Source organism: Euleptes europaea, chromosome 3, assembly GCF_029931775.1.
Source record: "Euleptes europaea isolate rEulEur1 chromosome 3, rEulEur1.hap1, whole genome shotgun sequence".
Lineage (NCBI taxonomy): Eukaryota > Metazoa > Chordata > Lepidosauria > Squamata > Sphaerodactylidae > Euleptes > Euleptes europaea.
Window position 1 is genome coordinate 103,634,454 of NC_079314.1, and position 24,553 is coordinate 103,659,006.

At 45.2% G+C, this 24,553-nt stretch overlaps 1 protein-coding gene across 1 annotated transcript in view; it reads left to right on the forward strand.

Annotated features, from left to right (window-relative positions):
* The window catches only part of AMN1 (antagonist of mitotic exit network 1 homolog), a 44,927-nt gene extending 23,538 nt beyond the window's left edge, over nt 1-21,389 (forward strand). Inside the window, exons 4-7 of the mRNA XM_056846584.1 lie at nt 11,596-11,813; nt 16,820-16,876; nt 17,027-17,138; nt 21,303-21,389. Of these exons, the coding sequence (XP_056702562.1) occupies nt 11,596-11,813; nt 16,820-16,876; nt 17,027-17,138; nt 21,303-21,376 (461 nt within the window). The 3' untranslated portion in view covers nt 21,377-21,389. The remainder of the gene's footprint in view (nt 1-11,595; nt 11,814-16,819; nt 16,877-17,026; nt 17,139-21,302) is intronic.
* Nucleotides 21,390-24,553: the final 3,164 nt, after the last annotated feature.

Here is a 24,553-nt window from a genome sequence, read left to right on the forward strand (position 1 = left end):
TAGGTTCTGATTATGTTTGCAGACCACCAAAATGTCAATGATATGCATGTGTGATTGCCTCGTGTTTAATGAATATAACCTATTAGATTTCAAAATGTGTAATTATAGGACCAATAAGCTGTGAGGTCAATATACATATAAATCAATAGCAGGTAAAGGGTGAATTTATAACTTGCTGGTACTGAGCTGCTGGCAACTTCTCCTGCAAAGGTTGACGAATAAACAAATCTTTTCAGCCTGAAACGAATTGGACTGAAGTTATTCTTAAGCATTAGGATCCATCATTTACTCAAGTTATGGATACCTATTTATAAGCTTTCTGATGTTTAAAATGGCTTAATGGAAATGGGTTTGAAAACTCTGGAAGATCGACATAAAGACCCGTGTTTACCCCAGTGGGTTGCTATCCCAATAAATGACAAAGCACCGTGCTTTTAGATGTAAGCACTGATCAGAGTGTTGGCTACTGAGCCTTTTGCGAATGTGGCAATAACTTCTTTAATACCTCTTTGTTCAAGCATGCTAACTGAGGCAGGCCAGCACAGTATTGTAACTATTACCCACTTCTTCCAGCCTCACCATTTTCTGTGATCTCCCTGTACCTTCTTCAGCATTCTTTGTAGCACTAGCACGGTTGCTAGCCAGTGTGGTGTAGTGGTTACGAGCAGTGGTTTGGAGCAGTGGAGTCTGATCTGGAGAACTGGGTTTGATTCCCCGCTCCTCCACATGAGCGGTGGAGGCTAATCTGGTGAACTGGATTAGTTTCTCCACTCCTACACACAAAGCCAGCTGGGTGACCTTGGGCAAGTCATGCTCTCTCAGCCCCACCTACCTCCCAGGGTGTCTGTTGTGGGGAGGGGAAGGGAAGGTGATTGTAAGCCGGTTTGATTCTGCCTTAAGTAGTAGAGAAAGTCGGCATATAAAAACCAACTCTTCTTCTTCTTCTCTCCCCTCTTCTCCTCATGACAAACCTGCCATGCGTGCTTACATTGGACTTACAGGAAGGGGAAACCCACCCTTCCTCTGTTCACAAATAAAATTCTGGTTTCTCCCTAATGCCTTGAGATCTTTCCAGGCCAGTCTGGCATGACTTCCAAATCTCCCCGAGTTTGAAATGTGCCTACCTTGTGACTGGTTCCTGGCCTTGCCTGGTACATTCTTTACCAGAGGCAGCCTTATCTCATTCCTCCATTCTCAAGTGCTCCCTGCTCATCTTCAAGGTATAAACATCTGTCAAGTTGGATTGGCAACCCTACAAGACAGCACAGATCTCACTGTCCCTTGTGAGCTCATTTAACAACAGTTTAAGAGTGCTTACTTCCCTCAAGTGGCCATGCAGATCTATCCCAAAAAATGAATATGGAACTACAGGAAGTCATTACAAATTCCCTGGCTTTTAATGCCTTAGTTGTTGCTTTGAAATGAAACTAAGAATTCAAAGGTACCACTTAAAGCTCTTTGCATCTCTTTCTCCTATTCCTATGCATATGTGCTGATTGATGGCCATGCAAGAAAGTAGATCTTACAGTTGCATGCCAACCCTCTGGTTCTTTGAAATGCACCTTCGATACTGGCCTTTCTGCCCCCTTGTTTGTAACTTCTTTTAAACATGCCTATTAGTCTCTTGCTTTGAAAACACTTCTGGATCACCATAAGTTCTGCGAAGGCACTTTACACACACACACTCCAAACCCCCATTACCCTTACCTCTTGTTTTCCTTCATCTTCTCTGCTCTTTCCGCCCCCCCCCCTACTGTTACAAGGGAGAACCAATCATTTTTGCTGATGTTACTCCATAAAGTAACCAAGGGAACAGGGATACTAAGCCCTACGAGGAAAGGCTGTGGGACTTGGGGATGTTTAGTCTGGAGAACAGGAGGTTGGGGGTGGGGGACGTGATTACTCTTTAAGTATTTGAAGGAATGTCACTTAGAGGAGGGCAGGCAGAGAGATACAGGCTGGATATTAGGAAAACGTTTTTTACAGTAAGAGTTGTTCGGCAGTGGAATCAGCTACCTAGGGAGGGGGTGACCAGCAGTCTCTAAGCAAAGGCTGGACAAACACTTGTCAGGGATGCTCTAGGCTGATCCCGCATTAAGCAGGGGGTTGGACTAGATGGCCTCTATGGCCCCTTCCAATTCTATATGATTTTATAAAGTACCATGTGCATTGATGACACTCAGGAAATCTTATATATAATAGCCTGTTCAGTTAAAAAAAGGAGGGTAGTCCTGGCTACAATCAACAGTTCTGCATAGAAATCATATTTGTTAAAACACACAACCCTAAAACAGAAAGAACAATATCTACACGTGCACAGACATTATAAAAAGAGCAGAATTTGGATGGCCTTCTGGGTGCCATAAATGTAAAGGTCTCCTGTGCAAGCATCGGGTCATTCCTGACCCATGGGGTGACGTCACATCCCAACGCTTACGAGGCAGACTTTGATTACGGGGTGGTTTGCCAGTGTCTTCCCCAGTCATCGTCCGTTTACCCCCAGCAAGCTGGGTACTCATTTTACCGACCTCGGAAGGATGGAAGGCTGAGTCAACCTAGAGCCAGCTACCTGAAACCAACTTCCGTCGGGATCGAACTCAGGTTGTGTGCAAAGCTTGGACTGCAGTACTGCAGCTTACCCCTCTGCGCCACAGGGCTCCTCTGGGTGCCATAGCCACCCAAAAATGGCATGTGAAGGAGTGGAAGGAACCAGAGGCAAGGAAAGATAAACACAGAGTAGGCTGGAGCCAGCACGGGAGGGGGAGGGGGTTAGACTCCAAGGGGGAGGAATCAGGGGCTGGCTGGGAAATGGGTTTTTCCCTTCTCCCTGAGTCTTCACGGGTGCCTCTCTTATGTACACTATTTATTATAGATTTGGGTCTTATCTGAGATGTTGAAATATTGCCCTGGCTGCTAGAAGCTGCAAGAATGCATTGGTCTTCTAAATAAACTATTCATAGCTCAGAAAATATTTGTGGAAATCCATTGCTTGCAAGATCAGAGCCAGCAGAGTTGCCACTTTGCAGCAGAAACAAAAAGGAAGAGCCCTGCAGCACCTTAAAGGTGAACAAATAGTTATTGTAGTACAAGGCCTGGAATAAGTGGGTTAAAACTCCTAGGGGTATTTGGGTAACAAGGCCTTCAGATAAATTGGAGTGTGCTGTTATTTGACAAATATTAGGTGAACAGTTAATTAAAATCATGAGAACAGTCCAAAAGCTGAGGTTTGGATATGGGGAGAAAGTGTAGCTCTTAACAAAGAATATTCTTTGCATGGGGGTGTATCTAGTATGTCATTAAAATCTTCCCCCACTAACGGATGTGTGTGGAGTACCATCAAATCTCAGATGACTTATGGCGACCCCAGCAAGGGGCTTTCCAGACAAGTGAGAAGCATAGGTGGCTTGTCATTGCCTTCCTCTGCAGAGCCTTCCTTGGTGGTCTCCCATCCAAGTACCAGCCCTGCTTAGCTTCTGAGATCTGATGAGATCGGACTATACCATGCCACCTTCCCTGCCACCACCAACTGATAGTCATATGTAAAATTTACCAGGTGGCTGAAACATTGGTGAAATGTGTCTGAAGCATATGCGTTTGGACTATACACATTAATCATAGCAATAATAGAATCAGAGCTTTTCACTACCAAAACGATAAAGCGACCATTTGGACCTGTAATCACTTGCTGGACCAGAAAAGAAACATGCTTGTGTATCAATATAGCAACACCTTTAGATTGATTAGATGTATCAGTAACATATACCTCATCAACCCAATCCTTACACAAGTAATTCTTATCTTTTGCCATTACAGGAGTTTCTTGTAGAAATGCCACATCAGCTTTAAGTTCTTTCAACCTGGAAATAACCTTTTTACGCTCATTGGAATCCTTCAGGCCCTTAACATTCCATGATATGTTGAACATAACACTTGAAAATAATATACCCAATTCACAATGCCCAATTCCACAGCTATAAAAAAGTTACAAAGTATCATCTAGAGAACCTTACTATCTATGAACTATTTACTGTAAAAATAATATAAAAATACATATGAAATAAAAATTACTAAGACGAGTTAAAAACAGAGGGGAAATATCTCTATAAACTAACCACTATTATACAAAAAAACCCTATTCCCATCCCTTGACAAAAAAAGAAAATAAAAAAACCCCAAAAATAAATAAACAACAACAACAAAATTTTGCTTCCAGGTAAGATGCCAGGGTTTTGTACAGCACCTACCATTCTTATTCTTAATTACATAGGTATATATGGACCAATTCCAGTAATGCCAGATTGAAACAAATTAAAGGGGGGAATCAAAGAAATGCTTGTTTTAAGCCTCAAAAGTAAATACAAATATACAGAGAAATATGGTGAGATGCCCAGACTATAAGCTGTCGGTAGGCCCAGACAATTCAAACATAATACTGGCTTTATTCTAATCTGAGCTGATTAATATAGAAGTGGACAATCTGGTATTCTTTAAATGATTGCAGCTGGCAGTTTTCTTCAAAAGACTGCAGTAAGCTGTTCATTTCTCTGCAATACAGTCTTAAGCATTTGGAACAGTGGAGTGTAAATCTTTTAGACCAGTAAGAAACTATTCTGCAGCTGCTGGAATCTGAAACTTTTTGATCTGGACTTGATAGCACATGCAGAAAATGATAGGATAATTAAAGTGATATTGCACATTCACATCTCTTGCAAGACTTTGTGCTCTTAGGACCCCAACAAAGATCCCTTTTCTGTCGTGCAAGGCGGAGGAGGTGATGTCTTATACTTGCTCTCAAAAACTCCACAATAACCTTTCCTTTATCCCTTAGGAGCTCCTTGATCCATTGATCCTGAGTAGCGTAATTTTAAATCTAATGTTTGAGGGATATAAGGACTGAAATAAATCTTGCCACTGACAATGTAGCCTTGGGATCCCTGTCACTTAATAAAAAAGGCAATATGACAGACACAGAGGCATTAGATTTATATGTTAAAAGGGGAAAGATATAACATGATCTAAGTTCCTCATAAAAGCGGCATTCCAAAAGGGCATGAGCTAATGAATCAATAGAGCCAGAAGAGCAAGGACAGGTCCTTTCTCGGTTCTGGGTGGAAGGGCATCTTGTCAATCGCGGGTATTACCATCACATGCCAAGGGAGGCAGAACTAAATTTTTTCTTCAGCTTCCTGTCTCCCTGGGCGGGAAACCCAGTTTCCATCCTGCCTTGGTTAGGGTGGCTTCTTCGTTAGTGAACTCCGTTTTACCTCAGAATATTTCTTTGTGCGTTTACTTTTGTGTCGAACTTCCCATTCCTCCTCTTTGTCCGACTTCCCTTCCTTGTTACCGCTTGCCGATCACGGCCGCGGTCACCTCCTCCCCTTCCCAATCTCCTCAACTTTCAGTCTCCGCCCCCCCCCCCACTTCGCGCTGCTGGGCAAGATGATGGACGGCAGGAGGGATACTGACTCGGACCTTCTGTCCAAGGAAGATCACGACCTAGCCCTCGTCGCCTCGACAGGGCGACGTTGTAGGGAGAATGCCAGCACCCAGAACAGCCGTTCCACGGCACGCGGCTCTGAGGGACCGGTGACTCCAAAGAAGGCACGCTCGGACGAGCCGCCTCAAAATGGCGGCTCCTTGGCCCCAAGAAGCCCACTGATGGAAGGTACCTCATCTATAACTGATGGGCAACAGAGGGGTGTAATGTATTTCAATCGGAGCACGAGGCTTCTGTTACATGAAGGGAGATGCTTGATTTGTTTAACGGGGTGTTAGATCAACAGGCTCAAATGATGTCTACTCTCAGAGAGTCCATTGCCCCTATCATATAGGGCAATGACCCAGGCCCCTCTTGCTCTATTCCCCCTCCCCCTCAACAGGAGCAGGGAGGTCAGGAAGGACGCCTCTCTTCACACTGGCGCACCAAGGCGACTTTAAAAGCTCAACCTGGCTCCCAACCTCTACAACCTGCGGAGGATTTCTCCTCAGTAGTTTCTGACACAGAGAGCAAAGGAAGAGGGCGAATTCGATTCTGATGAGGACAACCCTGTTTTATTGGAGGAACAGCATCCTCGCCTCTTTTTGGTGGAGGATTTCCAGGGTTTGTTAAACAAGGCCTTAGTAGCCCTGGACCTTAACGAGGATCCGGACCCTATAGCAGAGTCCAAGACAAAACCCAAAAAGAAGGGAACTAAGGATTTTTTTCCAAGCACCAAAACTCGAGTCTGGGAAATTCCTTTTCCAGAATTCTTCGAGAACCAGGTTCAGACCGAATTTGATAAACCTCTAGCCAATAGACAGTTCCCCGCTATCACTAAGAAGCTCTATACCATGGTGCCACAGGCTTCCCCTGATAGACGCTCCTGTAGCAGCGGTCCACTCCCCAGACCTCCCCTCTGAGGATGGGATGGGGACAATCAGAGACCCGATAGACAGGAAAGCGAAAATCCTCTCCAAAAAAGTCCATGAGGCTTCTACTTTGGCCATCCAAGCCTCTGCAGCTACTTCTATTATGGCCAGAACCTCAATAGTGTGGCTCAGAAAAATAATACAGCTTTACACGGGAGACAATCGTAAATTGTCAGAGGGACTCAATAGATTCCTCAAGGCCTCTGCCTTCATGGCGGACGCGTCCCTGGATGCCATGTCCTTCGCGGCCAGGGCCACCTCATCTAATATTGCCATTAGAAGGGCACTCTGGATTCGGCCCTGGCAAAATGAAATTAAGACTAAGACATTGACTGTGTCATATCCTTTTACAGGAGGGAAGCTGTTTGGGGACAGACTAGAAAAGATTCTAGTAGAGAATAAAGATAAAAAGAAGGTCCTTCCAAAATCATACAAGAAGGATGGGAAGTCCTCATCTTCATTTCCCAACTTCAGATCATCCCACACTCTGGCACCCTTTAGGCCAGACAACCGTAGGGGTGCCTGGAGTAACAACAGCAGGGGCTCCTTTCGTAGAGGGGGCACAGATTTTTTCATCCCCCCCAAGAACACCAACAGTTTGCAAACAACAGAGGAGACAAGTTCTCCAAGAACACAGAACAGTGACGCCAGGAGTCCAGAAGTCGGGGGCAGACTCCTACAGTTCCACACAAAGTGGGAGAGGTCCTACATGGATGCCTGGGTATCTCAGGTCATATCCACAGGATACCTAATAGAATTCACGAGTCTCCCCCAACGACAAATTCATAAACTCCCCAAGGTCAATACGAAAAGAAAAGCACCAGAGAACTCTGGAGGCCATTTCACATCTACTACAAATACAGGACATAGTTCCTCTATCAGAACTGGGCAGCGGGGTATATTCGATTTTCTTTACAGTCCCCAAGAAAAATGGGGACTGGAGAGCTATCTTAGAGCTAAAGCATCTCAACAGGAAGGTCAAATACAGAAAATTCTGCATGGAAACACTCCGTTCCATTTTGGAAGCTCTGCAAATAGACCAATTTCTAACTTCCTTGGACCTGAAGGAGGCTTATCTCCATGTCCCAATACACCGGACTCACAGGAGGTTCCTCAGGTTTTGCTACTCCAGGAAACATTACCAGTTCAGGGCACTCCCCTTCGGCCTGGCATCTGCTCCCAGTGTCTTCACAAAAATCTTAGTGACACTGGTGGCATTACTTCGTGAGGAAGGAATAACAATCTTTCCTTACCTAGACGACATACTGATTTGCTCAAAGACCAGAGAACAAGCGTTGTCTCACACTACCAGAGTGATTCAGAACCTCACCAACCACGGCTTTCTCGTAAACATGGAGAAGAGCCATTTAATTCCGACACAAAGATTGGAACACCTGGGGGTCATCCTAGACACCCACAGGAATCTAGTGATTCTTCCCCAGGACAAAACTGTCAAAATACGATCCATGGTTCAAACCACAATCAGTTCCAGTCAGGACAGACTTATGACCCTGGCCAAGTTACTAGGGAAGATGGTAGCCTGCCTCAGCTAGGTACCATGGGCCAGATTTCACTCAAGGACACTTCAGAGGCTGCTACAACCTCACCAGGATCTCATTACTCAAAGCAGGGACAAGACAATCCCGCTTCCTTGACATTCCGACGTTCACTTCTGTGGTGGTGCAAGTACACCAACCTGAACAAGGGAATGCACTTCGTCATAGAGAATCAGATACAAATTTATACAGATGCCAGTCTGGAAGGGTGGGGAGCCACCTGCCAAAATCTCATGACTCAGGGGTTCTGGTCCACGGGAGAAAGAAAACTGCACATAATTCTATTAGAACTCAGGGCGATCTGATCGGCTCTAAAACACTTTGAGCACTTCCTCCGTCACAAACACATTTTGGTCCGGATGGACAACATATCAGCCAAAGCCTACCTCAACAAGCAGGGAGGGTCGAGGTCTTCCAGGTTGCATCAGGAAGCGGAGACCATTCTATCCTGGGCCGAATCGAACCTGCTGTCACTGACAGCAGAACACATCAGCGGGGTTCTCAACCTCCAGGCCGACTGGTTGAGTCGTCAAGTACTAGACGAGGGCGAATGGGCCCTCAACAGGTCGGTCTTCGAACAGATAGTTCAGCGGTTTGGCCAGCCCAAGGTGGATCTGTTTGCCTCAGAAAGCAATCACCTCCTTCCAAGGTTTCTCACACGTTATTTCCATCCGGAAGCGGAGGACATGGACGCTTTCATGTCCCCATGGCCCAAAGAAATTCTTTTTGCATTCCCTCCCATTCCCATCTTCCCGAGGGTAATAAGAAAGATGGAAGGAAGGAGCAACAGTTATCCTCATTGCTCCTCTTTGGCCGAGGAGACTGTGGTTCCCCAGCCTACAGAAGTTGTCAGTCTAACCACGCTGGGAACTCCCAATCACCCCGGACTTACTTCATCAGGGTCCCCTATTCCATCCAGACCCTCAATGGCTGCGCTTAAACATGTGGAAATTGAGAGGAAATCCTTCTTAGAGGAAGGATATTCTACAGCTGTGGTTGACACCATGATAGAGGCCAGAAGACCATCCACTAGAAGGATCTATAACACCTCATGCAGAGCCTTTGTACTGTGGTGTAGGTGCAAATGCGTCGATCCGCTATCCCCAGGGATACCCATAATTCTTGAGTTTCTCCACGAGGGAGTAGAAATGGGTCTCAAAACCTCCACCTTATGCAGACAGGTGGCGGCTCTGTCCACTGTGTTATCCTTGACGGATGACTCACCACTGTCTAGACATCCACACATTATAACTTTATTAAAAGGGGTGGTTCAAACTAGACCGCCAGTTGTCCATCGCTTCCCTACATGGCGTCTCAACGTGGTGCTTAATGCATTGACACGACCTCCCTTTGAGCCGTTTAAGGAAATCCCCTTAAGGATGTTGAGAATGAAGGCCATCTTCCTCACAGCGGTAACTTCTGCTCGTCGAGTCACCGAGCTGAGGGCACTATCCGCACGTGAGGGCCTCTGTATATTTCACAGAGATAAATGGTCCTCAGACCAGACCCCACCTTCATTCCCAAGGTGAATTCTTTATTCCACCGTTCTCAAGAGATTCACTTACCTTCCTTTTGCCCAGATCCTGCCCATCCCAAAGAAAAGGAATGGCACCATTTAGATCTGAGAAGGCTCCTAAAGGTATACCTCAAGCGCACTGCTTCCATTAGAAAATCAGATGCGCTGTTCATCTCCTTAACTAACCCATCTAAGGGAGGAAAAATGTCTAGTTCTGCTATCAGCGCAACGGTCAGAACAGTGCATTACCGAAGCCTACAAGGCCTGTAAGATCCCTCCCCCAACGGGGATCACCACACACTCAGTGCGTAGGGCAGCTACCTCAGCGGCCTTTGATAGGCAAGCCTCTCTTGATGAGATATGTAGGGCGGCCACTTGGTCTACGGCAGGGATGGGGAACGTCCGCCCCCCGGGCTGTTTACGGCCCCCGAGGCCATTTTCGGTGGCCCCCGAGAGCTCCAGGGCCCTGCCAGAGAAACCCAGCGCAGCACGGCCCTTCCTGAAGCTGCAGCGTGCAGGAACGCTGCGGCCCCTTTAAACCCCCCTCTCGCTGACTTGTCAGCTGTTAATCAGCGAGGGGGGGGGAGGGAGAAAGACGCTTCCCTCAAGCCGGGAAAGTGAAGCGTTCCTGCACGCCACGCGGCACAACAGTTTAAACCTCTCTCACCGCTGAGGGAGGGGGGGAAGAGGAAAAAGCCAGCAGCTCCCGGGGGCAGAGCATGCACTTGGGAGCTGATCAGGTGGATGACTTTTGTGGAGGGGGGAGGGGGGAAGGCTGAAACCCGGTCGCATGGAGCCGGCTGTGTGTGTGTGTGAAAGCTTTTCTCTCTTTTCTTCCTTTTTCTGTCACTCTTTCTCTTTTTCTGTCTCTTTCTTTCTCCCCCCTCTCTCTTTCTCTATTTTTTCTCTCCTTCCCCTTTCTTTCTGTCTTTCTCTATTTTTTCTCTCCTTCCCTTTTCTTTCTTTCTTTCTTTCTTTCTTTCTTTCTTTCTTTCTTTCTTTCTTTCTTTCTTTCTTTCTTTCTTTCTTTCTTTCTTTCTTTCTTTCTTTCTTTCTTTCTTTCTTTTTTTCCTTCCTTCTTTCTTTCCTTCTGTCCTTCTTTCTTTCCTTCCTTCCTTCTTTTCTTCTCTCCTTGCTTCTTTCCTTCTTTCCTTCCTTCTTTCTTTCCTTCTTTCCTTTCTTTCTTTCTTTCCTTCCTTCCTTCTTTCCTTTCCTGCAGATCAACCGCAGACTGTAAGCTGCGCCCCCCTGGCACCTCGGTTGCCTGGGTCCACCGCTGGCTGCCCTCCCACCTGGGAGGAGGGGGAAGACCTGGGGGAGCAGAGACACCCTCCAAGCCTTCTCTGCATAGCCTCCCCTAGGGTTGCCAACCTCCAGGTGGTGGCTGGAGATCTCCTGTTATTACAACTGATCTCCAGCCAATAGAGATCATTTCCCCTGGAGAAAATGGCCGCTTAGGCCATTGGGCTCTATGGCTATGCAGTCTTCCTCCCCAAACCCCACCCTCCTCAGGCTCCACCCCCAAAACCTCCCACCAGTTGTGAAGAGGACCTGGCAACCCTAGCATCACCCCACCCCCCACCAGGAGATCTACGCCCGGTATGGCCCCCGAACGATGTTATAAATATGCAAATGGCCCTTGGCAGAAAAAAGGTTCCCCACCCCTGGTCTCTGGCCTCTACATTCATTAAACATTACAAAATTGACTCCATGGTCTCTGCGGACTCAGCCTTTGGTAGAAGGGTTCTGCAGCAGGTCTTGGATAAGTCCTAAATCCCACCCAGTATTCTAGCTCTTGGATATCCTGCAATTGACAAGATGCCCTTCCACCCAGAACCGAGAATGGAGCCTTGTGTACTCACCGTGACAGCTCCTTCTGTTCTGGGTTGAAGGGCATCTTGCCCGCCCATTTAGTTCCAAGACTTAAAGTTCCTTGTGGGTCAGAGTGGTTAGAGGTTTGGGGGATCTTTAAAATTACGGGTGCGACAGGTTACTCCCTATGTCCGCCATCTTTGCCTAAAGTCAATTATGGAACCCTTTCCTGGTTGTTCTTGTGCCCTCTGACGCTCAGCCTCTCCAGCTACGCAACAGTGACTTGCTTTGTCTCTCCAATAGGTATTGCAGCGCTGGCCTCCTCCTGCCCTTATTTGCGCGAAGCCTCTTTTAAACGATGCAGCAACGTTACAGACAATGGAGTCCTTGCCCTGGCACTCCATTGCCGGCTTTTACAAGTTGTAAGCATTGGTGGGTGCTCCAGCATCACAGACACTTCGCTGCATGCCCTCGGAAAGAACTGCCAGCATCTGCACAGCGTGGATTTTTCATCGACTCCTGTAAGCCGATAAAAATACATTTGGGCCAGTTAAGAAAACGGGTTTGGGAAGTAACTTTTTAAGTGGATTGCATTGTTTCCAGTGTTATGGGGTTGTCAGGGAAGGAAGAAAGAACCTAAGAAAACTTAAGAAAGCAGGCCTAAGAAAAGCCAGGCCTCGGACTTAGGGTTGCCATCTTCCAGGAACTAGCTGAGATCTCCTGCTATTACAACTGACCTCCAGCCAATCAAGATCTGTTCACCTGGAGAAAATGGCCACTTTGGCCATTGGACTCTATAGCATTGAAGTCCCTCCCCAAACCCCACCCTCCTCAGGCTCCGCTCCAAAAACCTCCCACCAGAGGTGAAGAGGGACCTGGCAACCATACTTGGGCTTGACCAAAGTTAGCCATCAGACTATCACTGTCTACAGTAACCTATGACACACGTTTGCCATGTATACATTTCTGCTTCTGAGCTTGCTTACACTTAGATAAAAGGGTTAATGATTAAGCGGGTCATTCTGTATTCTGAGCTAAAGGGTAAACAATGCTGAGGAAAGTACCAAATCCTACAGAAGACAGAGACACACTGTACTAGCTGCCAAAATGTCATCTTGTTGCTTCTCTCAGTTGTTCTTCCCATGGCACTATCAGAGGATGGCTAGATATTCCCAGGGTCTGAGTTAGAAGGCTATGACCAATGTTTTGCTTGGCACAAAGTACTAAGTTCTTGTTCTGCAGATAAATTCATAGAGCAAAATAAAATTAAGCTGACTTCTTCTTTTACACAAGGACACTGCAAAAGGCGGTGCCAGAACTCTCGCTCAGCAGCATCTTTGTTCAGTGGAGAGAAAGCAATCTATGTTTTGGGATTTTTGAATATTTGATAAGGTTATTGGACTATGTAATAGTCGTGCACAGCCGAATTTGAAAAATGGTATATATTTGGGACTCTACTGGGAGTGTGGTGATCACTGGCAAGTTGCAGACTTTTCTGACAAGCAGCACTTTGTAGGCCACACACATTATAACCCTAAGAGGAACCCAGGAGGTGAGTGTCATTCAATCTCCTTTGCTGTGTATTAGTGCGGTGGTGGCATATAGATTTGTACTGTTTCTCTGTGTTACCAACTGCTGTACTTTTAAAACTGTTGTAAAGTGATAAGTGGACTCCAAAATTAAATAGAAAAAGGGTGCTTTTCTCTGCTTGAGACCCTGGAGAGCTGCGGCCAGTCTGAGTAGGCAATATTCACTTTGATGGACCAAGGGTCCATCAGCTTCATGTGTTCAATAAATTACATGATGGAAAGGGCACAGGTTCTTGTTGAAGCCAGTGGGCTAACCTAAGCGGGGGAATATCTAACAGTTGGCAGCTGTAAGACTGTAACATGGGTGCATGCGGGAAGAGATCTGTGAGTCCTAGCCACGAAGGGCATAAACAGCACCTTGAATTGAACTTGGAATCAAACTGGCAGCCGGTGTCACTGTTTTAAAATAATTTTATTGACTTTATTTATATTACACTTTTCTCCCAAATGGGGACCCAAAGTGGCTTACAGCATTCTCCCCTTTTCCATTCTGTCCTCGGAACAACCCTGTGAGATAGTCTAGGTGAAGTGTGTGTGACTGGCCTAAGCCGGTCCAGCAGGGTTCCATGGCAGAATGCGGAGTGGAATCTGGGTCTCCCAGATCGTAGTCTGACACTTTAACCACTACTCCTGTCAGCTGTCCCCTGACAATCAGGCTGCTGCATTCTGAATGAAATAGGCTGAGTTTAAGAAAGGAGAGAGTAGGCAAACCAGCTGCAGTTGATAGAAGGCAACCACAGAAACCCGCTTTTCAAACTGCAGGGACTGGTCCATGGGCACCCCCAACATCTGATGGGGGAAAGCTGGCACACACATACAAGTGAGTCTTTCAGTTTTTGAGAATTATTCTCGCTCTTAGTTTGTAAACCTGAGGATAGTGGATGGTAAATAGTGTTATGGGATAAGCGTTTCAGAGGGTAGCCTATTCAAACATTAGGTTGATACTTGCACACAACTTATGAGGGAGACATATACAGCCCAGCATAAAAACCTAAGACCATCCTACTAGATGTGTTGTAATTGGTAATATATACAACCTATCACATGCCTGGTTTGTTGTATATTGCTTGTATATGTAAATATATTTGTAATGTGTGTGCATGTTTTATAAATGCTTTAAATAGACCACTGAGGAAGGCCATATAAGCTGAAACACGTTTGGCTTGTGGTGATAGACATCAACCTTAAGACAGACCAAGAAAGGGATCTTGGGGTTGTAGTGGATAGCTCAATAAAGATGTCAGCCCAGTGTGCGGCTGCAGTAAAAAAGGCAATTTCCATGCTGGACATAATTAGACGAGAAATAGAGAATAAAACTGCTGAGATCATACTGCCCTTGTACAAATCTATGGTGAGATCACACTTGGAATACTGTGTACAGTTCTGGTCACCACACCTAAAAAAGGATATTACAGAGCTTGAGAAGGTGCAGAAAAGAGCAACCCAAATGATTAGGGGACTAGTAGAGCAACTGTCCTATGGGGAGCGGTTAAGACGCTTAGGGCTGTTTAGCTTGGAAAGAAGGCGGCTGAGGGGAGACATGATAGAGGTCTATAAAATTATGCATGGTTTGGAGAGAGTGGACAGGGAGAAGTTTTTCTCCCTCTCCCATAATACTAGAACGCAAGGTCATCTGTTGAAGCTGGAGGGTGACAGGTTCAAAACAGATAAAAGGAAGTATTTTTTCACACAACGCATAGTTAAATTGTGGAACTCCCTGCCCCAAAATGTGGTGATGGCTGCCAACTTGGAAGGCTTTAAGAGGGGAGTGGACATGTTCAGGTATTCATGGCTACTAGTTAAAATGGATACTAGTCATGATGCATACCTATTCTCTCCAGAATCAGAGGAGCATGCCTATTATATTAGGTGCTGTGGAACACAGGCAGGATGGTGCTGCTGCAGTTTTCTTGTTTGTGGGCTTCCTAGAAGCACCTGCTTGGCCACTGTGTGAACAGACCGCTGGACTTGATGGGCCTTGGTCTGATCCAGCAGGGCCTTTCTTGTGTTCTTATGTTCTTACGTAAATGCCATTGTTATATTTTAACGGTTTTTAAATAATTTTAATTCTTATATAGCGCTTCTAATACATTATATTTTCATTATTTATATTTTTCCCATCCCACCCAACCTTGGGTACCCAACTTCCGTTTTCTAGGTTGGGTTCTATTCCCCTCTTTTTTCTTCTACTAGAGATCCAAATATAACACTGGCCATGGCCATATATCTCTCCATCACATTTTCCATTAAGAAATAACTGCTCAGGACCTATGGGAGCAAAGAAGGAAAGGAAAGGAAATTAAACTACATATCTTGATTCCAAAATATCTCTGAGTCTGTTTCTTAAATCCAGCTCAGTGAAACTGGAGATCTCCCCACAAAAGCTGGTACAAGGTCCTGTACCCCTCCCTCTCACTAAGCTTAGTCTCCAAAACACTCATTCCCCCATCTAAAAAAGGAGACGGCCTAAAAGGTGTAACAAGCCATGCTGGTTTGCAGTAGAACAGCTAGATTCAAGTCCAGTAGCATCTTAAAGACCACCTAGCTGTTGGGCTAAGAGGTCTCCTTATTATTTTAAAAGCATAGAAGAATGGTTAGAAAAGGATTGCGTTAGGGTTCCCAGGTCCCTCTTCGCCACCAGTGGATTTTGGGGGCAGAGCCTGAGGAGGGCGGGGTTTGGGGAGGGGAGGGACTTCAATGCTGATCTGATCTCTGTCGGCTGGAATCAGTTGAATTAGCAGGAGATCTCCTGCTGCTACCTGACGGTTGGCAACCCTAGATTGCGAATGTATAAAAACAAAAACATGTAGACCTGACAAAAACTTTTCATCAATTACCTAATAAGATCATAGGGATGCAGATTGTTTCCCCAGTACAGGCCTATGTAATTAATGTGATCTGTGAAGTCAATCATAGCCCATCTGTTGTGTGAGGGAGTTCCACAAAGTGCTTGGTAAATCTCTGCTTTTCATTGCCTTCCTGGGACTGCAAAAGGGGCAGGCAGTGTTTGTCAAGCACCATACAATGGGCTTCCTGGTCTCAAGTTGTGCACATTTGAAAAGCATGATTCCAAAGGGACACATGCAGCCTGGTCCCTACTTAGTAGTAAATCCTTTTGACTTCAATGAGGCTTAATACTGGATCCTAAAACAGCAGTTGATAGTTAGACAGGCTGCTTCTAGACAGTTTGATAATTGTAGTTTGTTCAGATCATGCTTTGTGCAACAAGCTCTGAATGATTGTACGTGAGTCCCAGTTTGTCTGCTTCTTACTTCTGCACCGTCTCTGTGGCCAGATACCTGCATGGAGCAGGGCTACTCAACGAACTGTGGTTTGTGAATTCCGAGGTTACAACAAAGTACAAATAGTGCAATCTGTGGTTAAGAAGCCTGCCACAAACCCTAGTTGGAAATCCCAGTTTTTCTCCCAAACAACAAACCCCAGTTTTGTTGAACTGTCTAGATTCAGACATCATGACATTTACTGGGGTTTGATCCAAATCACAGGTTATAACCCCACCTTATTGTGATGTCTGTATACAGCAGCAAATAAAAAAGTGTCTTGAGTTGTTTCACTATTCTGGATGGCAAGACATAAAATTTGAGATTCCCCTCCCCTGCTGATCACTTAAGTTATTTTTGTTTAGGCCCCTGCTAATGGTGAACTAGTAAATTGTTATCCATGACTCATGTCCCATAAATTGCCAATATTGTCACGAGCCCATTCATTATAGATAAACACGGGTGCTTTCGATCATTCTAGAGTAGTAATTCTGAATTCCAGATAGTATAAAATCCATGTTTCCAAACCCTATGAGGAAAAACTGATGGGAAGTTAGATTGTTTCCAGAATTGCGCAGGTTTATTCCTTGTGTAAGTACTTATATGTGCTGTGTTTTTAATCTGCATACCAACAGGAAGTCTGCTTTTCCCATTCAGGTTACTGATGATGGAGTTATAGCACTTGTTAGTGGAATGTGTTCAAAGAATTTAAAGGTATTTTTCCAGCAAACCCCCCCGCCACCCAGTTCAAAGTATTGTTATTAGTATCTGTTATATTTAATTGATATAACAGTATTGCTTTTTAAAAAATTGCTGGTTTCGGTTGCAGTAGCGACTAATATTAGTATTCATTCTCATTAATAGGAGATCCATATGGAGCGGTGTGTGAATCTGACTGACGTATCTGTGGAAGCTGTCCTGACGTACTGCCCTATGATATACATTCTTCTGTTTCATGGATGCCCTCTGATAACAGGTGAATTGAAGGGTTGCCTGGGGCTGACATTTTTAGCTAACTCAGAATGCTTACCTTATCCAAATAGCCATGCTGTGCAACTGTACTTCTAACTTTGCTCACAGATGTGGGCCAGATGAGAAAAGTAAGGATGGAAAATTTTCTGCCTAAAGTTTCAAGCTATTCAGTACAATGTGTTTCCGCTGAAAAGTGAGGATGTGGTAAAAGTGCAGCTCCAGCTAAAAAATGCACAAGGGAACCACGTACACAGTCAGCTAAAGGATGTGGGTACAGATGGAAAGGCCAGATGTTAAAAAGGTACTCTATCTTGCCATCTAATTTAGGCCTCCAAGGTGGACTACCAAACCGTGCAACAATCTACTGCAATAAATCAGAGATAGCAATCACAGGCTTTCAAAGCCCTGAGTGATTTAAAACCTCTGTAACTGGAGCCTAAAGGAAAACAAAAGGGGCACCGATAGTCGGGGTGGCACCATGGGAATAGGTCTTTTTTTCATGTTGCACCATGTAAACCCCACATGAAGCTGCCTTCTACTGAATCAGACCCTTGGTCCATCAAAGTCAGTATTGTCTACTCAGACTGGCAGTGGCTCTCCAGGGTCTCAGGCAGAGAAAGGTCTTTCACATCACCTACCTGCCTAATCCCTTTAACTGGAGATACTGAGGATTGAACCTGGGACCTTCTGCATGTCAAGCAGATGCTCTACCACTGAGCCACGGCCCCTCCCCATTTTAGGAATCACAGCTCACTTCTTCAGGTGCTACTGGACTCTTGCTGTTTTCTACTGCTACGGACAGACTAACACGGCTACCCATCGTGACCTTCTGAGGCAGAGAATGCCACATTTAAATTGTGGCTGTTCTGCCATTTCACATGAACACATGAAGTTGCCTCATACTGAATCAGATCCATGGCCTGTCAAGGTCAGTATTGTCTGCCCAGACTGGCAGTGGCTTTTCTAGGTCTCAGGCCAAGATCTTTCACATCACCTGGTCGTTTTAAATGGAGCTGCTGGGGATCTTCTGCATGCAAAGCAGATGTTCTACCACTGAGCCACAGGCCCTCCCTTTCCTCCAGTTTAACTGTCAACTTTCACTTTTAGCACACAGGGTGGGCACGGGCCTCTCTCCTACAGTGTTAAAGAACCAGCCACCTGATATAAATGAGAGGCATAAGCAGCTGACTTATTTTGAACTTCCAAAAAAACCAGAACACAATCCACACAATAACCTTTTAACATGACCAGCCTCACATAACACTGTGCAAGCTTTCAAGTTCAGCATGGCGTAGTGGTTAAGAGCGGCGGACACAAATCTGGAGAACCGGGTTTGATTCCCCACTCCTCCACACAAAGCCTGCTGGGTGACCTTGGACTAGTCACAGTTATCTCTGAACTCTCTCAGCCCCACCTACCTAACAAGGTGCCTGTTGTGGGGAGGGGGAGAGGTAAGGTGATTGTAAGCCGCTTTGAGACTCATTTCGGTAGAGAAAAGTGGGGCATAAAAACCAACTTCTCCTTCTCTCCATCTTCTTCTACGTCTTCTTCAGAACTGTTCATCAGGGTGGCTGCTGCAATAAACAAATAAATAAATAAAAGGAAAAGAAAGAAGCTTCAGGACATGATGTAAAATCCTGGGGTAGCCTGCCCTGCGCTAAACATATTGTTTGCAGAGCTGCTGCTGGCATCTGGAGACATTGTATTTTTTATGGCAACAAGCCGTAATTCAGTTATATTCCACAGAAAATGCCAATTATAATTTAACAGCTGTGTGAGGTGGAGAAGGAAGAAAAGGAGGGTTTCTTTCTGGGCGGACAACCAAGGTTTTTTATCTGAAGCCAGATGGTTAATGCTATCTTATCTAGTGTTTTGTCTTGAGCATACTCAGTGCAGAAACATCTTTATATCACAGGTGTTGTCTGTAAAATTATCTTACTTTCCCCATGATCTGCATCTTTTTCCCAGGAGGCTTTTAGCCTCTTTGTTTTTTGCTCACTTATTCTCTCCTTCTTTGGGGCTCATACTTCCCTTTCTGCCTTTCAAGTTGGGACTGTCCAGTCGCTTGGATGGGAGGCCAGTAGAAGCCCTTATAGGAACAAAATACATCAGTCCTCCTTTTAAAGAGTACTCATAACTATGATACTCACAGAAAGAGACAGAGAGTGCCACTGATGTTTCTAGAACCTTCCCCCCCTTGCACTACCTGTAGCCCATCTCTGCAAAACAGGCTGCTGCATTATGAAGATAACACAGGCCATTTACGCACTGGAGGTTTTGCCTTTCATTTGCCTCTCTCTAAATGCACATGTTCCCCATCCGAATTCTCAAAACTCCAAAATAAGCCCCCCCCCCATTGCAGAGTTTTGATAATTCAGATGGGGGAAATGTGCATTTAGAGAGAGGCAAATCCAAGGCAAAACCTCCCATGCATAAAGGGCCTTCAACACTGGTAGTGGTGGCAACTGGAGTTGTGTGTGTGTGTTCAGTGCCATCAGGTCGCTTCCGACCTATGGCAACCGTATGAATTAATGACTTCCAAAATGTCCTGTCATTAACAGCCTTGCTCAAGTCTTGCAAATTGAGGGGCATGGCTTTCTTTACAGAGTCAATCCATTTCATGTTCGGTCTTCCTCATGTTTGATCTTCCTCTTTTCCTGCTCCCTTTGACTTTTCTTAGCGTTATTGTCTTTCCCAGTGACTTTTGTTTTCTTATAATGTGATCAAAGTACAATAGCCTCTGTTTAGTTATTTTTGCTTCTAGGGACAGTTCAGGCTTGATTTGATCTACAGCCTACTCATTTGTCTTTTTGGTGGTCCACGGTATCCATAAAAATCTCTTCCAATACCACATTTCAAAGGAATCAACTTTCTTCTTGTCAGCTTTCTTCATTGTCCAACTTTCACACCTCTACATAGTAATAGGGAATACTGTGGCATGAATTAACTTGATCTCACTTGCCAGTGACACATCCTTACACTTAAGAATCTTTTCTAGGTCCTTCATGGCCCTCCAGATAGTTGCAAACATAGCTGTCCATAACTATTGGCTAATAATCAACATTTTTTACTAGAAATGACATAGGGAAATCTTGGAGGTTGATTGCAAGATCATCCCGATTCACTAATTTGATCAGTAGCTTTGCCCATTGCACAGTGATGCAGAGTAAATAATTCCAGATGTGCTTCGGTAATTTTTAAAAAAATAATTAGGCATGTGCCCTCTTTTTCCTCCAAAGCATATGGAGTGGCATGTATAATGGTTTCTTGGTGGTCTGCAGTCCTGAGGGCTGCTTAGCTTCAGTGTGATATAGTGATTAAGAGCAGCAGACTCTAATCTGGTGAACTGGGTTTGATTCTCCACTCCTCCACATGAAGCCTGCTGGTGACCTTGGGCCAGTCACAGTTCTCAGCCCCACCTAACCCACCACAAGGTGCCTGTTGTGGTGAGGGGGAAGGGAAGGGAATTGTAAGCCAGGGTGGTATAGTGTTTAAGAGCATTGGTTTGGAGCGGTGGACACGGGTTTGATTCCCCTCTCCTCCACATGAGCGGCAGAGACTAATCTGGTGAATTTGATTTGTTTCCCCACTCTCACACATGAAGCCAGCTGGGTGACCTTGGGCTCGTCACATTCTTTCAGCCCCACCTACCTCACAGGGTGTTTGTTGTGGGGAGAGGAAGGGAAGGTGATCATAAGCCGGTTTGATTCTCCCTTAAGTGGCAGAGAAAGTCGGCATATAAAAACCAACTTTTCTTCTAAGCTGCTTTGAGATTCCTTTCAGTAGAGGAAAGTGGAGTATAAAAACCAACTCTTCTTCAGAAGTAAAACGGTATCACGGGCGCTTTCAGACCATTCTCTGAGTCAGAAAACTGGATAGGTAGCTGGTTTTCCCTGCCATGGATTGGTTTGTTATGAAGGTACATGGCAGGGGGGGTATCCCAAAACGTTACTAGATTCAGGGTAGGTGTTGCAAGGCAAGGCTCTACAAGTGCTAATAGTTCCACAGAAGAGCAATCCAATGGAAATAACTTAAAATTTGAAATACCTGTTGTGCAAAAAGCAGTTTCCATTTCCAGTTTTTGACAGCTGACCCCAAGCATTTTCTTGATTTAAGGGAAAATGTGAATTACCATCCGTATTTACCATTCTTGTGTTGCATTTTGCAGATCGTTCCCGAGAGGCCCTGGAGCAGCTGGTTGGACCAAACAAATTTAAGCAAGTTTCGTGGACTGTTTACTAATTTTTGTGATTCTTGTGTGCCTGTGGAAGATGGCAAACAGGTTCTCTTTGTTGGGGAGGATAGAGTCGTCATGGGAAACGAATAGGTAAATCAGAATCCCGTACCAGTTCCCCACTGGAGTGATCTGCCATTACACAAACAACTTCCTGTCCAAGGGTTGCATTCATGCTCTTTCCGATGTTTTCAAAATAACAAGGGCATTGTTTTTTTCTCCACGTGATGAGTTAAGAACGGGGAGGTTTCTTTTAATGTTTGTAGAAGAGCAACACTGGAGAACTCTCATAAATGTTAAAAAATAATTGGACTGAATCCAAAGATGCCCTTCTGCTTAAGGGCTCCTTCCATGAGCAAATGGTACTTTGTGTTCCACCGTTAAGTCCTGCAGTAGCAAAAAGAGCCAACAATAAATGGTGTTCAGCGCATGGAGTGAGCCAGCGTGTGTTGGGAACTAACAGGGTTAAAACGCCTTATCAGGCAACCCTTTGAGGACCAGGTATGTTCCAAAATAGGTCTTGTAAATGACGGTGTGTTTTCTTTGTGCTGTCAAAATAAAATCTCTGGCTTTCTTCAAGCTTCAACCGTGGTTACTCTCTTTTTGTTAGCAGCATAATGGAATATGGATGTGTCTCTGGGTGGGAAAGACTACTATATGGCTCTCTACAGACTCCTTCTGACCAAAATACTAACCTTTGGCCTTCAGTTACCACTAAGGGGCATATTACTGTTAAGCCTTGTTGGATAGGTATTTTGTATTTCTTCCTAAAATACGTTGTGCAGCTGTCATCTGGTTAAGCCATGTTTCTGCAGCACATCTTCGATAGAAATTTCGACAGCATTTCCAAATAAAAAAAGTTTTGAATGAGATGCATTTGAAGTATAACATTCCACTGTTAGAACATAAGAAAGGCCCTGCAGGATCAGACCAAGGCCCATCAAGTCCAGCAGTCTGTTCACACAGTGGCCAACCAGGTGCCTCTAGGAAGCCACAAACAAGACGACTGCAGCAGCACCATCCTGCCTGTGTTCCACAGCACCTAATATAATAGGCATGCTCCTCTGATACTAGAGAGAATAGGTATGCCGCATGACTAGTATTCATTATAACTAATAGCCATGAATACCCCTTTCCTCCATGAATATGTCCACTCCCCTCTTAAAGCCTTCCAAGTTGGCAGCCATCACCACATCCCGGGGCAGGGAGTTCCACAATTTAACAATGTGTTGTGTGAAAAAATACTTCCTTTTATCTGTTTTGAACCTGTCACCCTCCAGCTTCAACAGATGATCTCGCATTCTAGTATTATGGGAGAGGGAGAAAAACTTCTCCCTGTCCACTCTCTCCAAACCATGCATAATTTTATAGACCTCTATCATGTCTCCCTCAGCCGCCTTCTTTCCAAGCTAAACAGCCTTAAGCGTCTTAACCGCTCCCCATAGGGCAGTTGCTCTAGTCCCCTAATCATTTTGGTTGCTCTTTTCTGCACCTTCTCAAGCTCTGTAATATCCTTTTTTAGGTGCTGTGACCAGAACTGTACACAGTATTCCAAGTGTGGTCTCACCATAGATTTGTACAAGGGCAGTATGATATCAGCAGTTTTATTCTCTATTCCTCGTCTAATTGTTTCTTTTAAACCCTCTTTTGTGCCACAATCTGCGTTGCTATGTTATGTCACCAGAGCCCCAGATTATTTTCAGGATTGCAGCAAGAGCACAACCAGCCATGTACCCAACTGGGTAGATTTACAGATCTAACCAATTAATTATTAAACGCACTGTTCGAGCAACAGCAAATAATCAACCATCAAATACACAAAGCATGACCCATGACCTCACCCGCGGGACTCAAGGATACCACTGAAAGCTACCTGGTGGCCAGCTGTGAACCTCAGAGGTCGAGAGCACGTCCGTTCTCAGGGGTGGCAAAGTGGAAACAGACACCCACGGTTGGGCCTAGCTTTGCTCCTGCAGCGCTAAGAAGCATAGAAACCACTTTGGTTTCTTGAGATGGCAAAACTCTGGGTTTATTTATTTCAAAGTTATAGCCTGCCCTCGTTCCCAGCCAAGCCGGGCTCAGGACGAGAAACATCTTCTAAAAATACATAAAAACCATAAAAGCATCAGTTAAGATGTTTTTACACAATATCATAAACAAGGTGGCCTAAAAACAAATCAGATGCCACCATGGAACCAGGTTCCGACAGATCAGCCCCCCACAGATACCAGGAGTTGGGGGGAGGGATGGGGAGGCCAGTAACGATGGATAAACTTGCAGCTGCCCTCAATTACAGGCCTGGGGGAATAGTTCTGTTTTACAGCCCCTGCGGAACTCCTTCAGGTCCGCAGGGCCCTGATGTCACCAGAAAGACTATTCCACCAGGCCGGGGCTGAGAAAGCCCTGGCCCTTGTCTTGGATAGTCATACACTCTTCAGGCTGGGGACCACCAATCGATTACTTCATGTACAGCGTAGAGCTCTTTGGAAGGCCTACCAGGAGAGGCGGTCTTGCACTGCATTGCTCTGTGCTCCCATTGACCAGATGGTCCTATTTAAAGGAAACTGTCTCTATTGCCTTCAGTTATCAGGTCAAAGATCAGTGACACCATCCCCCTGCAACTGTCTCTTCCACTCACGTTCTGGAAACATCTTGTCCAAGACAAGCTTGCTTTCAGCATGCATGAGTGAAGAAAATTCTTAAGCAAGATTTATCAATTCCTCAACATTCCTGGTCTGCCTGCCTGGTATCTTCATAATTATCTGTTTGGATCATTCCTTTGCCCAAACGGTTCCACAATTGTCTAGAAATTAGTTGGTAAGGGGCTGACTTTGTCAGATGTGTGCGAGCGGGTGTTGCATTTATGAAAGCAAAGCAATTTTCTCAGAGGGAGTTGCTGCTACACTTGGTACAGTCTGGTACATGCCCAGAGATAAGTACGGTATGTAATAGACACAGGTCTGCCTGCAAGAATTCTTTTCAACAGACAAGTGCTTGACTTCTTGCTTTGCCAAAGCAGAGCTTGGCCTATAAAATCTGTGAAAACTCTAGCCCCTTCAGACTTCTCTGGTTGGATGTGAAACTGCACATCCACTGAGGGCCAGAGTCCGTTCTGCTGCTGTTCAGAGTCTCCAGCAAGCTGAAGGGGTGTTTGTTGTAAGCTCTCTCTTGCCTTGGTTTTGCTG